This window comes from Cajanus cajan, chromosome 2 (assembly GCF_000230855.2).
Source record: "Cajanus cajan strain Asha chromosome 2, NIPB_CcT2T_4, whole genome shotgun sequence".
Lineage (NCBI taxonomy): Eukaryota > Viridiplantae > Streptophyta > Magnoliopsida > Fabales > Fabaceae > Cajanus > Cajanus cajan.
In genome coordinates this window covers 57,261,460-57,276,009 of record NC_138518.1, presented here as the reverse complement: position 1 = coordinate 57,276,009, position 14,550 = coordinate 57,261,460, and the positions used below count along the sequence as shown (strand labels likewise).

The 14,550-nt window shown below is 26.2% G+C and overlaps 1 protein-coding gene across 1 annotated transcript; it reads right to left on the bottom strand.

The window, feature by feature from the left end:
- Positions 1–5,692: 5,692 nt before the first annotated feature.
- Positions 5,693–6,883, bottom strand: LOC109811301 (uncharacterized). Its single transcript, XM_020374999.3, has 2 exons — positions 6,647–6,883; positions 5,693–6,114 (listed from the first exon to the last, which is right to left on the bottom strand). Exons 1-2 carry the CDS (start codon positions 6,737–6,739, stop codon positions 5,893–5,895), a joined length of 315 nt encoding a protein of 104 aa, XP_020230588.1. The 5' UTR covers positions 6,740–6,883; the 3' UTR covers positions 5,693–5,892.
- Positions 6,884–14,550: the final 7,667 nt, after the last annotated feature.

The window sequence follows — 14,550 nt, the reverse complement described above, 5'->3', positions numbered from 1 at the left end:
TTGGGATAATTCATTGTTTTTATTTGCCTGCTGCTGATGATCATAGTTTCTCCATGAAATTGTTACTACTAATTTGAAGTTTCTACAAGTGACCTAAACAAATGGGTAGAGGTTTTACAAAGTTATTAGCTTATTTGGATAGTTTTAAATCAACCTTTATATAAACAACAATTATATTCTATTTGAATCATTTTAAGGTTCCTTTTAACTTTATATATAATTCAATTTTTATTTATCATACTTATTTATTTATGAGTTAAATGTTAATATTTTAAAATATATTATTAATAAATAAAAATAATTTTGTGTTACAATAAAAATTATTTATCACAAATTTAATGTATAATTTATATATTTAAAAATATTTATTTATTTAAAATATAAATATAATTTATATATTTAAATAGAATATTTATTTATATATATAATATTTTAAATTTTAGCTATATATAATAAATATTTAACATGTACATTATATAAACTAATACTAGTTAAAATGTATAAAAATGTAAAAGTTGTTTATTGTTTATATTGTCACTCAATTGCAAGTTTGTTATTTTTTTAACTTATTATTTTAAAATTTATATATTCTATAATTTCTATGAGTTAATAACGGGGATTATTTCATAAAAGTATCAAATTAATTAATTTTATTTTGATATTTTTTTTAATATTTATCTCTTCATATATTAAAAACAACTCTTATATATTAAACATATATCTTTGAGAGTATTTTTAAGAGTTTTTCTTCAACGAGAAATTTGCAAGGATTTTTTAGTTTCTTTTATAATTTTTTTATTATTTGTCATAGTTACTTTTGAATAAAATATTAATATTTGAAAAAATATTAATATTTGAAATAAGTTATCAATAAATAAAATAAATTTTTGTTACAATATAAATTATTTTTTTATAAATATAAAATATTATTTATATATTTTAAAATATCTATTTAATATTTATACAAATTTTATATATGATTTATATATTCAAACATAATATATATTTTTTATTTAGTTTATTATAAATATTAATTATGTATAATAAATATGTATGCGTATTGGACAAACTAAAGTATTAGTTACTTTAAATTCTAAATAATATAAATTGAGTCCAGTTGATGGAGTCATGTTTTATTAATTTAATTTTTTATATGATTGTCATATTTGTGTAGTAGAGATAATTTGAAGAAAAAATCTAATCAAATGTATGCAACCTAAATTCCTCGGTTTTTTTTGATAAAATTTTGAATAAATTGTACTTTTGGTTCTTCTATTTTTATTAATATATAATTTTGGTCTTTCTATTTTTAAATATAAATATTTAATTTTTCTAATTTTAAAAATATGAAATTTTAGTCTTTTCATCAAATTAAGATCTATTAATAATTAAGTTTTAACATTACTGATACTTAAGTAGTATAACATTCATTAACATAACATTTAGAAATAAAAAACTGAAAAAATATAAATAATTTTTTTATTAATAAAATAAAATCAATTACTCATAAAAATAAATATAAACAAATTTTTTTTGTATATTATTTTTAATTTTTATTCTTCTAAATCATGTCATTAAATGTCATATCATTTAAGTGATGATAGAGACAATGTTAAAATTTAATGATCAGCAAATATTAAATTAATAGAAAAATCAAGATTCCATATTTTAGAATAGAAGGACTAAAATTATGGATTGACGAAAATAAAGAGGTTAAAAGTGTCATTTAGTTCAATCTTTTTTTATAAATACTTTTTAATAAATAAGATAATTTTTTTTTACATAAATTTAAAAAAACTTGTACATAAATTAAAAATAATTTTTTTAAAAAGTTAGTATGAGAGAATTTTAATTGACATATATATATATATATATATATATAAGTTAATTTAATTTAGTTTATGAAAAAAATTATTTTATCTTATTCTTTATAAAAATGTTTGCATAAAAATATTTAAACATTCCATTATTCTAAAATAGTTTTTTGTGATTCTCTGGCTGATAATGATAGCCTATACTTTTTCTTTTGATTGCTATGAAATTGCTTGAGTTGATAATTATCTCTTATCATCTCTTAACCTTATACGGGTATCCAGGTAAGCTTTCCTTGTCTTAATTTAGATCTTTGTTTTCTTTTGAAAAAGACTATTCATAATTCAACCTTTCATATCTATCCTTTATTCAAATTCATACAATTAAATTGACCCCATTTTTAATATTATCAAAACTTAGGTTAGGTATAACTTTTTTTGGTGTGTAATTAGTGTTATTTTCTATAATTCAATCTTTAACTGATTTTACATTATCTTCTCTCACTTATTATCTTATTAATTAATTTCTCAACTTTTTAAATATCCTCCTAATCTTAGCTATTTTCAATACGAAAACTCAACCATTACAACAAAACGAAAATTGGAAGTAACTCGTGACTATTAGTACTATTTAAAGTGGCTGTGTAGTTTATTTTTTTTTTCTCTCTAAATGTTTGTATAGAAAAAAATAGTAAAGACTATTTTTTTATTATTTTATATTTTGATTATCTCTGTTAACACTTTAATTCCTGTGCTAATTTGTTTAATGAAATTAAAACAAAAAAAAAAATCGCAAACCAAATGACTTACAATTTACAAGAAATTTTCTCAAACAAAAATATTGGAAAATATCTGATAATTGCATATTTCTTTTGGTTTTGATAATCAATGCTTTCGACATTTAGTACAAAAAATAGTTTAATATTTTTTTAAAAAAAGTGATATCAAAATAAGCTTTTATTTTATTTATAAAGAAAGAATAGAAATACCTGTCAAGTATCAAATATTAAGTGGAATGTTAGTGAATATCGACTATAAAATTATTAAAATATTATATTAATTAACAAAAATAATAATTAGAATACACTAATATTATAAATATTTTTTACAATGATAATTCAATCATGAATAATAGGATAATATTTACTTTGTCATAGTTACTTCAAAAATATTATGTTTAAAATGACTTTTTAATTTATTGACATCATATAAATATTTATACTTAATAGAAAATATATTGTTCTTAAAAAAAAGTTAAGAAACAACCGAAAAACTTTACAATTTTCCCCAACTTCTTTTTATTGACCCGAAATTGTTAGGTGAGTAATTTCATTAAAAATGAATGTATTCCTTTTGCCAAATAGCTTAGAACAACCATCAAGAAATAAAAATGATTTTTTATTAAAAATATAACATATAGTGATATCAATACACCTCACTGTAGTTCCATACATATATATATATATATATATATATATATATATATATATATATATATTATTTTATTTTATTTTTTCATTTAGCGTAAAGGCAATAGTTAGCAATTTTTTCTAAAACTTTTAAAAGAGAATTGTATCTATGTAATCCCTCAAAGCTTTGGCAAAAAACTATCTTGCTCACCCTTTCTTTTTTATTTTAGACAAGTGCGATGTCAGATATAAGTTTTTGGTATTGTTCAATTAAAATCGAAATTTTATAGTGATTCATGCAAACTTAAAAAAAAAAAAAAAAAACTAACTAACTATAGATATATCTTTCACGAAAAACATCCATTATCAAATAAAAAAAAGAGAGAGTATATTAACTAGTAAGAACTATAAAACTCTATCAGAATAGTCGATACAACTATGTACTCTTAACTCAAATCATTACGAGTGTGGTTCATACATCCCTTTAAGGCTTACGATTTATAGAAATAAATCTTAGAGAATAATATCAAAAAAAATCTTTATCACACTTTCGTATATCTATTTTCTCCTTTGTTTTTTTTTTTTTTTTTTTTTTTTTTTTTTTTTTTTTTATATAGAAGAACCTAACCAAAGCTTAGGTGGGTGGTGCTTTTTCTTTTTGTTCTGCCATAAAAAAAAAAAAATTCTTTTGGTTGAGAGAAAATAAAATACGAATAACAATGTACTTTTTTGTTTGATTGAATAAAAAGTAAAAATAAAAAAAATTTAATTTTTAAGGACAAAAATTCAAAATTTTCTCTCCTCTGCCTCACTTTCTCTCGACCACTTCAAACACACTTGTTTTTCCATAAATTTCGATAGTTAACATTAGAGCATCTGTAATAGGGTTGCTTATAAGCAACTCCTTGTGCCACATTAGTTCTGACCCACTTTATGGATTGTTTAAATTTTAGCAGAGTTGCTTGTAGAAGCAACTTTGTTAAAATTTAAGCAACTCATAAAGTGGGTCAGAACTGATTTGACAGTGGCACAAGAGTTGCTTATAAGCAACCCTCGTTGGAGATGCTCTTGGAGCAAACATGAGAAGCCATTTTTTCTTCCTATAAAGCTTAATACATATCCTAAGACCTTAACCTAGGTATGGTTCTTTTACAAAGTTCTTTTCTACAAGTGCGTAATCCCATACCCATTTGTATGAAAATGAAAATTGACTAACATGATTTATTTATTTTTTTAATCAAATCTAAGTATTCAACTATTTTTTGGTCCACTGCTTTACTTTTCATGGTGCCGTACATGTCATGTTGAGCTGGTCACTCTCTTTCGAACCAATTTCAAATTTGGATAACAACTTCCAACCGTAGAGGAAGTGGATAAGAACATAGCTTATGGTGGGGCCCATTGGCCTTCTTTTCACAATAAAAAAAAAACAAAACTTTAATACATATTTATGGATACATTGGTATTGTTATTAATATATATTGATTAAATTAATTAAATCTTCATTAGATATAAATATATATTACCAAAATAAATATCTAATTTTGACCCAAAAATAACACCAATCACATCTACAAAATTACATGTAAATTTTGCCCAAAAATAAAACACACATCTATCTAACACAACTGCCCTCAAGAGATCCTAGTAAAAAGAGTAAAAGAAGAGTGCTTCAATGGACCCAAATTCTCATCCTTTTATGTTTAAACATCGAAAAAGAGAAAAAGCTAACCACATTGAATACCCAGCGCAATTTCCGTTGATGTGTTTGGTTGCTTTAATTAGACATCAATGTCCCACCAGTAGTACGACGTATTCATCAATGATTCACAAAACAGCACACAAAACCAACTAAAATAATGATAATCTATACAACAAAGTCGCTAGCTTTGCCTAGAATGTCCTTTTGTTTTTCAAAACATGGGAATGGATAGTACCATGTTGATTTTTTCACATAAATTTTGGTGTTTGCATACCTATTATTGAGAAATATAAAATCACTTTTGGATGTTAAAGATATTGGCATGTTTGGATCCACATTTAGCCAAACAACAACAATTAGTTGCTTTTCTTTTCCGTTAATTGTATATGTGAAACCAACCATACACTATAACTCTTAACTTCTTAAAATTACATCCGAAAAACCACATACATGTGATGTGAGAAACCAAACTCGCTATACATCATATGAAAACTTTGTATCTATCTCTTAAAATGGTAGAAATTGAGGCAGAGTCATATTAAAATCTGTGTAAATTTAAATAAAGATAGACATGAAGTTTTCACATGCTGTGATCATGTGAAAATTCAAAATGAGAGGATCCATTCCCTTTTAAACCACAATAAGAACTAAACTAGCATATGAATAAAAAAAGCCTAATGATTCATGAAGTCCCTATCAATCAACCAAAACAATAAAGCTTAAGCCCCCAAACCCAGAATTTTTCAAATTGGTTGCAAATTGTTCATGAGTGATGAGTGAATAGTGAATACTATTATTATATTCATAGAACTTTTCAAGATCCAATGAGCCGACATTAATTAACTAATAAACAAAGGCTAAAAGGTTTTCAATTGTTTGGTCTCTTTCTGCAGTGGCAATTAAACAAGCTTTTTGGAAATACAAGACATTCCCTTATTCTCTGGCTGCACACACATGTTCATTCATTCACTCATTCATGCCCCTTGAGCCTATTCTTAACTGATTCAACATTCGAGTTGCCTATTGAAGCCTCTTCAGCACCATCAATTGCCTTGCCAAGAGTCTGACTTGGCACCCCCTTTTGGGATTGCTTGGCCTTCTCCTCTGCAACCCTCTCAAATTCTTCAGCTGTAGAAGGTGCCCTCTCTTCCATCAAACGGCTATGCTTTCCCTTGCTTGTTTGGCCATAGTTCTATAACATGTATGTTCATTCACTCAACAAGTAAATAAATCTATCACAGCATTTCATGACCACTATACTATGACACCAAATTAAACATTTTGCATGATTGATTTTGTAACAAACCCATTTGAGTAAAGATTGCATTTTCAAATTCAACAATACAAAGATTTCGCATGGGAATTAGATAAATTGACACACTTTTCAGCCTTAATTTCCACTCCCAACCACAGAATCATGCAAAAAATTTAAAATAAAAATTCCTTGTACACATGCATGTACTCTTCCTCCTCAAACACCTACCAACTCTAATTATTAACACACTCAACTTCAACCAATTTAGGACATAGAGAAATTCAAAAGAATCAAATTAAAACCCAATTTTCCTACCCGGGTCATTCTCAAAAAAGTAAAAATAAAAATAAAAAAATACAGAAAGTCCCTTAGGAAAAACCCTAGTGATTCTACAAGAAAGAACCAATTAGTGATGGAATTGGTAGTACAGAAAGTTAAACAGAAGCAAAGAGAGTAAAGTGAAGGATACCTTAATGGGGTTATAGAGAAGTGGCCTAGAGGGCTTGACAAAAGAAGATCGTGAAGAGGATTGAAGAAGATTGAGGAATTGGGCAGGAGCCATAGATAATGTGTGTGAGTGTGTAATTTGAGTTTCCGAGTTTGAAAGAGAGGATGATGTTGGGAAAAATATTGGAGTTGGGAAGTGGGGACGTGTCTGTAGGTGGAAGCTAATGATAGGCACGTGGAAATGTTGACATGCGACGCTTCATGCAATCCAATAGGACAACATTGCAGACTTTGCAAGAATAGGATATGCCCCCTACAACACACTCTTGCTTTTTTATCCATATCTCAATCCAACTAAATCCTATGAATCCATCTACCTTCCTATACTATATTATATTATATTAAATACTTATAAAAATTGAAAAAACTTTATTATTTATATAATAATTCATACAAAATTATCTTTTACAAAAGAAATACATGCTTATATAAATAATAATAATAATAATAACTGAATAATTTTTTTTTAAAAAAGTAATGACATATTTTCATCCCAACATATTATAAAAAAGAGGACAAATTATATTTGATATATTTTTTTCCTGCCTTGTTGACAATACACAATTTTCCGATTTTCATAAAAATGATATGCAATGCTCTATTTTCGTATAAACTAAGAAAATCTGTGTAGGATAAAAGACTAAAATATCGAGTATTATATGTTAAAAATTAAAAGGTGTACGTTAAGTATCAAAAGACTGTACATCTAATGTTATGATCATAACCTCTAATGATGATAATGAGCAGCCTTGAGGTTTTTTTTTCTTTTCTTATGCTGAATTAAAAATATTGATGTTATTTGAATATTACTTATAATTTCAATTCTATATATATATATATATATATAAATTATTAAACACATATTTGTTAGAAAAATAAATATAACTAAATATATCATATATTTGTACAAGATTATGAACTATTTTATTAAAGGTTACTTTATGTTGGGATTATTTTATGATATTCGTCTGAAAGAATATTTTATGAGAATTATTTTTATAAGATTATTTCACATACAACTCTACAATGATAAAATATTATCCGTTTTGAGTTCAAGTTCTCACGATTTTGCTTTTAGTTATCACTCAAAAAACCTTTCAATCATTGAATCTTTCATGTAGTAGAATTTGTTGGTTTTGATACCATTGAGGAGATATTTTATAAGAGTTATTTTTATAAGTATAAGGTTATTTCACACACAACTTCATAATGATGAGATATTGTCCTCTCAAGATTTAAGTCCCACAATTTTATTTTTGGTCATCACCTAAAAGACTTCTCAATCATTAAAATATGTGTATGTTTTATAAGTTATTATTTCTTCTTTTATTTTATCGATGTGATACTTATTTGTATTCCAATACTTTGCTATATAGAAAATGGATCAATGATGGTGATATATAAAAAAAAAGTTTGTAAGGGTTAAAAGAGGTAAGTTTACGATTAGATTTTGAAATTTCAATAAAGAATGAGAGATAACACTTTATGAAATAAAAAAGAGAACAAATGAAATTAGAGAAAAAAAAGAAGAGAAAGTTTAAAATAACTTTTATTCATAACTTCATTAACATCTATGGAGATTTTAAGCGGGGTTAAAAAAATGATATATTACACTTTCCTTTTTTTATATTTAACATTACCACAACTTATTTTCCTTAAATTATGAGCAGACTTTTGTTCAAAAGTGAAAACATTACAAATTAATTGATTAACTATTTGTAATTAATTTATTTTATACAATTTAATTCTTTACTTTTTATTTTTATATTATATAAACTAAATAATAGTTTTTTTGGTACTCTTCCAAAAAAAAAATGGAGCATTGGGCAATTACTCCTCTACACATGTTGTGGGCTGCTACTAATGATGATTAGATATAAATATTGTTCAATCAGTAAAGTGACTAATAAGCAATTATGTAGTTAAATATGCTATATGTTTAACACACATATAAATCTTTAGTAAAAAATTTAATAGCTTTGATAAATATTAATTTATGCAATTCAATTAGTGACCCAATAGTTCAACTAATGACTTATTAACCTAATATCTTAACTGAATTGATGACTAATTCAATTCTAATAACACTGTTAAAAGTTCACATGTGCAAGTTAAAAATCAAGGTCATACATGAGATAGAAAGTATACTTTGTGTAGTACACTAGCACTCTTCAAAATCAAATCCTATATATTAAACACAAATTTCTATTTTGCACAAAAATATTTTTAAGGACTTTTCTTTAATAAGAGTGTTTCTAGAATTTTTTTAATTTCTTGTACAATTAAATTTTTATTTATCATATTTATCTGTGAATTAAATTTTAATTTTTTTAAATAATTTCGACAATAAATTTTTTAAATAATTTTGACAATTTTTTTTTAGAGATTTTCTTAAATTTTTATCCAATTCAATTTATATTTATCATATTTATCTATAAATTAAATTTCAATAATTTTAAAATAAATTATGAATATTTTAAAATATTTTTTATCATAATATAAATTATTTATTATAAACATAAAATATAATTTATATTTTTAAAGTACTTATTTATACAAATTTTAAATATAATTTATATGTCAAATATAATACTTATTTGTATATATAATATATTATGATAATGTTCAACCTGTACATTACAAGCTGAAATACTAATATTAAGATAAAAGAAATTGTGTTTATACATAATTATTTCACCGACTTGAAGGATTTTCCAAAATAATAATTCTCTAAAAGTTGATCTTGTGTTAAGGCATAATGTTTTTAATGTTGGTTGTTTGAATGCTTCACTATAACATGTAGTCTCTTAATTTAGTTGAGGTAGAATGTTAACTTTAAAGTTTACTTTGAGCCAAATCATATTCTTTTAATTGTGTAAGATGTGTGGCTTTTATCCTTTCATTATTTCTCATCATTATAGTAGTTTTACTTTTTGGGTAATCAAACATTTAAGTGTGTCTTGTCAATTTCTTTCTTGTCATTTTGCTACTCAAGTTCCTAAACCTTAAACCTTAAATTATTTGTTGTTTCCAAAGTTGTTTTTCAAGCTCTTTGTTTTCTCCTTCACGTTTCCAAAGTTGTTTTCGTACTTGCTATTATTATTTTAGCTTTATTAACTTCAAACTAGTTAACCCTTAAATTATTTGGTGTAAATAATCTTTCAACCTAAAATCAACCAAGTTGTAATTAACACAGTAAATCAAGTTGAATTAATAAGTAATCAATTTAATCTAAAGTAATTGATTATAAAGCAAAATAACTAATTACAATGACATATAATTTTTCTAGGTTGCATGAAATGTTCTAATGTAACCAGTTATAGAACAGAGTAATTGATTACATAAAGTTTTTGAAAAATCAAAACACTCTAATGTAACTAATTACACTACAAGATAATCGATTACATGAGTTTAGGATTTAGTTGTTGAGTTCACGTTGTTGATTTATAAAATGTATTAAGTCTACTACAAATTATGTTATTAGTTATAGGTTCAAATAACTTTTTAGTCTCTGTTAAATAAGGTGTTTTTATTTTTTGTTTCATTTCCATCCTTATCATGAGATTGACAATTAAATCTAATGGAAAAAAAAAGCCAACAAAATTAGTGATCGATATAAGAAAGTGAGAAAATTACAGGGACCAAAATAAAAAAAGAACCAATACAAAAACAACTAAAATTTGAGAGAATTAAGGTGAAAATAACTAAAATTAAGAAAATTTAAACAAAAATAACTATAATTAAAAGGATTAAAATTGAAATAATCTTATTTCACAGGGATTAAAATTCTATTTAAGCTAAGTTTATAAAGTTTAAACTTTAATTTGCATTGTTACAGAGTTAACATCCTAGTTTTTAGTGACCTAAAAACCTTAAATATAAAACTTCATATAAATCTAGTAAAGTTGGAATTACCTTCAAGTTTTTTTTTTTTGTAATATAATCAAATATGATCAACAAGGTTTTCTTAAAACGTGAACGTGACAAATATGATCAACAATAGAAAGAATGAGATATATATTAAACACTAGGGAGACACAACTATGGAGGATGAGACAACCATGATTGAGAAATCTAATCATAGTAAGAGACCCATATTTGACTATTAGGTTACGATCTATTTTAAACAATGGTGAGGCCATCCCAAATGGATCACAATTCAACTTGCAAAATGGAGCATTGCCCAAGTTTGGTGGAGAAAGCCATCACAAAAGCTCCATAATGGTCTCAAAAGAGGCCATCAACACAAACTTTACTTTTCAAGGCCTTGATAGAGGCATGGCAATTCAGCTTCAAGAAACAACATAAACATTGGGGGGTTGCCATCTAATCCTTGCATGTTGGTGCAACAAGGAAAAGCCTAATCTCAATGGCCTAAAAAGGCTTCCAAACAACATAAAACAATAGAAAGCACTAGCTACTTTGGCCACAACAATGGTAGGAAGGGTAGTAGTATCTTCAAATATTAAAGCATTTATAGAATGTTAGATGGCATCCAAGGTGAACCCAAGGATCAACTTCCAATTAACAAAAATATTATCAGGACCTAGGTTGTTATAGATGAACGATCCAAAGTTATTATCATAGGCAAGGAGTTGGCCAAACTTTTGCTTAACATCAAGCCAAACTTTATTGGCATAGTTATAGTTACAATGTATAAAAGTGTGGGGAATGGATTGATTTAAACATTTGGTGTACATGTCAGAATTGGTCATATGTTTGCTGAACCAAAACTCGTTGGTGGCTAACCCTTTCTTCACCAATTTCCAAAGAAAAATTTTCACACAATCAAGCCTCAACTAGTTCCAAATAATCCTATAAATAGAATCTGAGGTATTATGGTGACTGAAGTGAATGTTAGACTACAAGAATGAGGGTTGAATTGTTTTGTTCTTTAAAAATTAGTTCTTTACGGAAGTTTGTTCTTTAGAAGGTAAACTTTTGAGTATGTAAATTTGGAGTTTTCTTTCGAAAATAGTTTCTGAGCTAACTTGTTTTATAATCGATTATGTTGTAATGAAATGAAAGATGTAGTAAATAAATAAAACAAGTAAAGAGATAGAATTAGAGAGATTGGACATAGATTTTTATATTGGTTTACCCCAACTTAGCTACATTCAATTCTCATGCAAACTTGTAAAATTTTTACTATCACGGCCAACTACCGTTCAATCACAACTCAACCACTTGCTAATACAAGAATACTACTACACAACCACTTGCAGTTAGTGATACACATTCAACCATTTGCTAAGATTTCACACTCAACAACTTGTTGAGAAAACCAACCTCACATCCACTTGCTATGAGGTCACACACCACTATTGTGATTCTTTTCTTTCTTCCTACACCTCTGCAACTTAGATTTGAGTAAGAAAGGTTTTTTCATTTCATAAATGAGTTTAGCAACCTAGCACTTTGTTAAAATTACAATAAGTTCTCCTAAGTTGGAGTTTCCATTAAGGAAGATTCACACTTTTTTTTATCTATTACAAGATTAATACAATATACTGAAATGAAGATCTTTGAACGAATCATAGTATGAAACAAGGATTATATATATGACAACTTATGTTTTGATTACTCTCTTTGATCTTGCTTGCCTCAAAAGTGTAGCCTTAGTTTTCCTTTTATATCCACTTAAGTAGATCTGTTATGGCTTGCTTAGTTTTTAAATAGAGTTGCCATCATTGTCCTTTTTGGGTACTATTAGCTTTTTCTTCAAATGAAGTACCTTATGAGCAGGTATTCTCTTCAAACCTTTGAGTAGAATCTTTAGTACAAGTCTTTTAAGAAGTTGTTTTAATCGAAGCCTTTTGATAGAGGGCTCAAAATGTTGTTATTTTGATCCAAGTCTACGAGGCATTTCTCCTAAGAAGAAATATTGAACTTGAACATTTTTTAATAGAGACTCAGGATGTTCGTTTTCTTACTTAGGATAGACAAGACCATGGTGTTAAATGTCAAATTGGTTGATGTCTTGTGAAGCTTCTGAATTGCTAGGCTTAGACAACCTACTAAGTACATAAAAGTAATTATGAAACACTTGAACAAGATTTTTAGTACTTCAATTAAGAACTCTTCTGTATTAAAATTTGAAATTAAGAGTTGGTCATTATTAAAACATATATTTAGGCAAGATTCAACGTGACTACCTGAGACAAAATTGTAGGCTGATTTCAAAGAGAAATTTCCATTATTTGGAGGCAGAGACTAAGCCAAATAATTATAGTAGTTCATATGGAAAGGAGTAAGTATGGTAAAAATCTTATTTTATATGTGGCTTAGAAGCACAAAAGAGATTTTAGACAAATTCCAAAACCCATTACCATTTGTGAAGTCCTCTACGATCTCATTAACATCAATTTCATATTGATTGACATGCAAATCAATAAGACACCCTTCATGAAATAATATGTGAGTGGTAACAAACAAAAACAAATGGATTAAGGAGAAAATATAACAAATGGAATGCAACAAAAACAAAGCATAAAATATGACAGAGGTGTCAAAATGAGTGGTAACAAACAAGCGTGAAATAGTAAAAAAAAGATTTTTTTGTGTGTAATATACTCTGTTAGAGATATTGATGTGATGTAGAAAAGATATTAATGTAATTTTGCTTATTCTTTGTTTGATTTCTTTATTATTTCATATTCATGAGCTATGATTTGTTTTGTTATCTCTACGATATTTTATGATTATTTTTTTGGGTAAAATACCATTTTGGTCCTTGAAGAGAATCATTAGCACTTTGGTCCTTGATAGTATAATTTTTTTTTAAAAAGTCTTTGAAAGTGTAAAATGTTACACTCTTTGGTCCAAAATTCAAAAAGTATGTGACTTAAATGATAATATCAATGAATATTTAGGTACTAAAATTATAATAAGTAGTTATTCAAAATTTTCTTACTTTCACGAACTAAAGTACTAGGAATGTGCACTTTTAGAGACCCAAATCACTAGTGTAGAAGGGATATTCCATGACGGGTGTTTTGGACATTCTATGTCCACTTAGGACGCGATATAGATCCCGATAACAGAATATCTAAGCATTTTATGACGGGTCAACACTCGACATAGAATATTCACTTTCTATGTTGGATGGACAATGCCTCTTATAATAAGGGTACAAAATATGTTCATATAGAACTTTGATACCTATATTCAATTCTATGATGAGTATTGATGTTACTTGTCATAGAATGTGGAACATTCTACGATGGATGTGACAAATGTCAATACTTGTCATAAAATATATATATTTTTAAATGTAACTTGTTTTTTGAATTTTCCCACACCTACATAGCACACACACACAAATACTTACCTACATAAATACTCACCTGACATATAATGTTTTTGCGTCTTTACAAAAATACAACTATGTCACTTTTTATATCGTGTGGATGTTACCTGACATAGAAATGACATCTAAAAAGTCCATTTTTGCACTAATGAATTATGTTTTACCCTTTATTTTTTTTTTCTACTTATTTATTGTATTGACTTTTTGTACATGTGTAAGGGTGGTGATTATGTCACTATATAACTTTTACGAAGTTGTTGCATTTAATACATTCGTTAAAGTTATTTTTATTTTTGTATTGGTGCATTTATTTTATTTACATTTTATAGATTGTTTACTCAAATAAATATGTAGTCCCTATAAAATAAATAAGGTTGTTGTTTTTTTAATCCTTTAAATTTTAGTGATTTTTATTTTGTTCTTATCAAATTTGTGTTATTTTTATTTTGACGCTTTCAATTTTTTTTTTCCGTTTTAATCCTCTCAAATTTTGGTCCATATAATCTTCCTTTTTATATTTTGGTTCTCATAAATTTTTTACATTTCTCCATTAGATT

Coding starts and splice junctions, on each gene's coding strand:
- LOC109811301 (XM_020374999.3), bottom strand. CDS start 6,739: ATGGCTCCTGCCCAATTCCTCAATCTTCTTCAATCCTCTTCACGATCT. Junction 6,115..6,646: donor TTCTCTATAACCCCATTAAG/GTATCCTTCACT, acceptor TACATGTTATAG/AACTATGGCCAAACAAGCAA.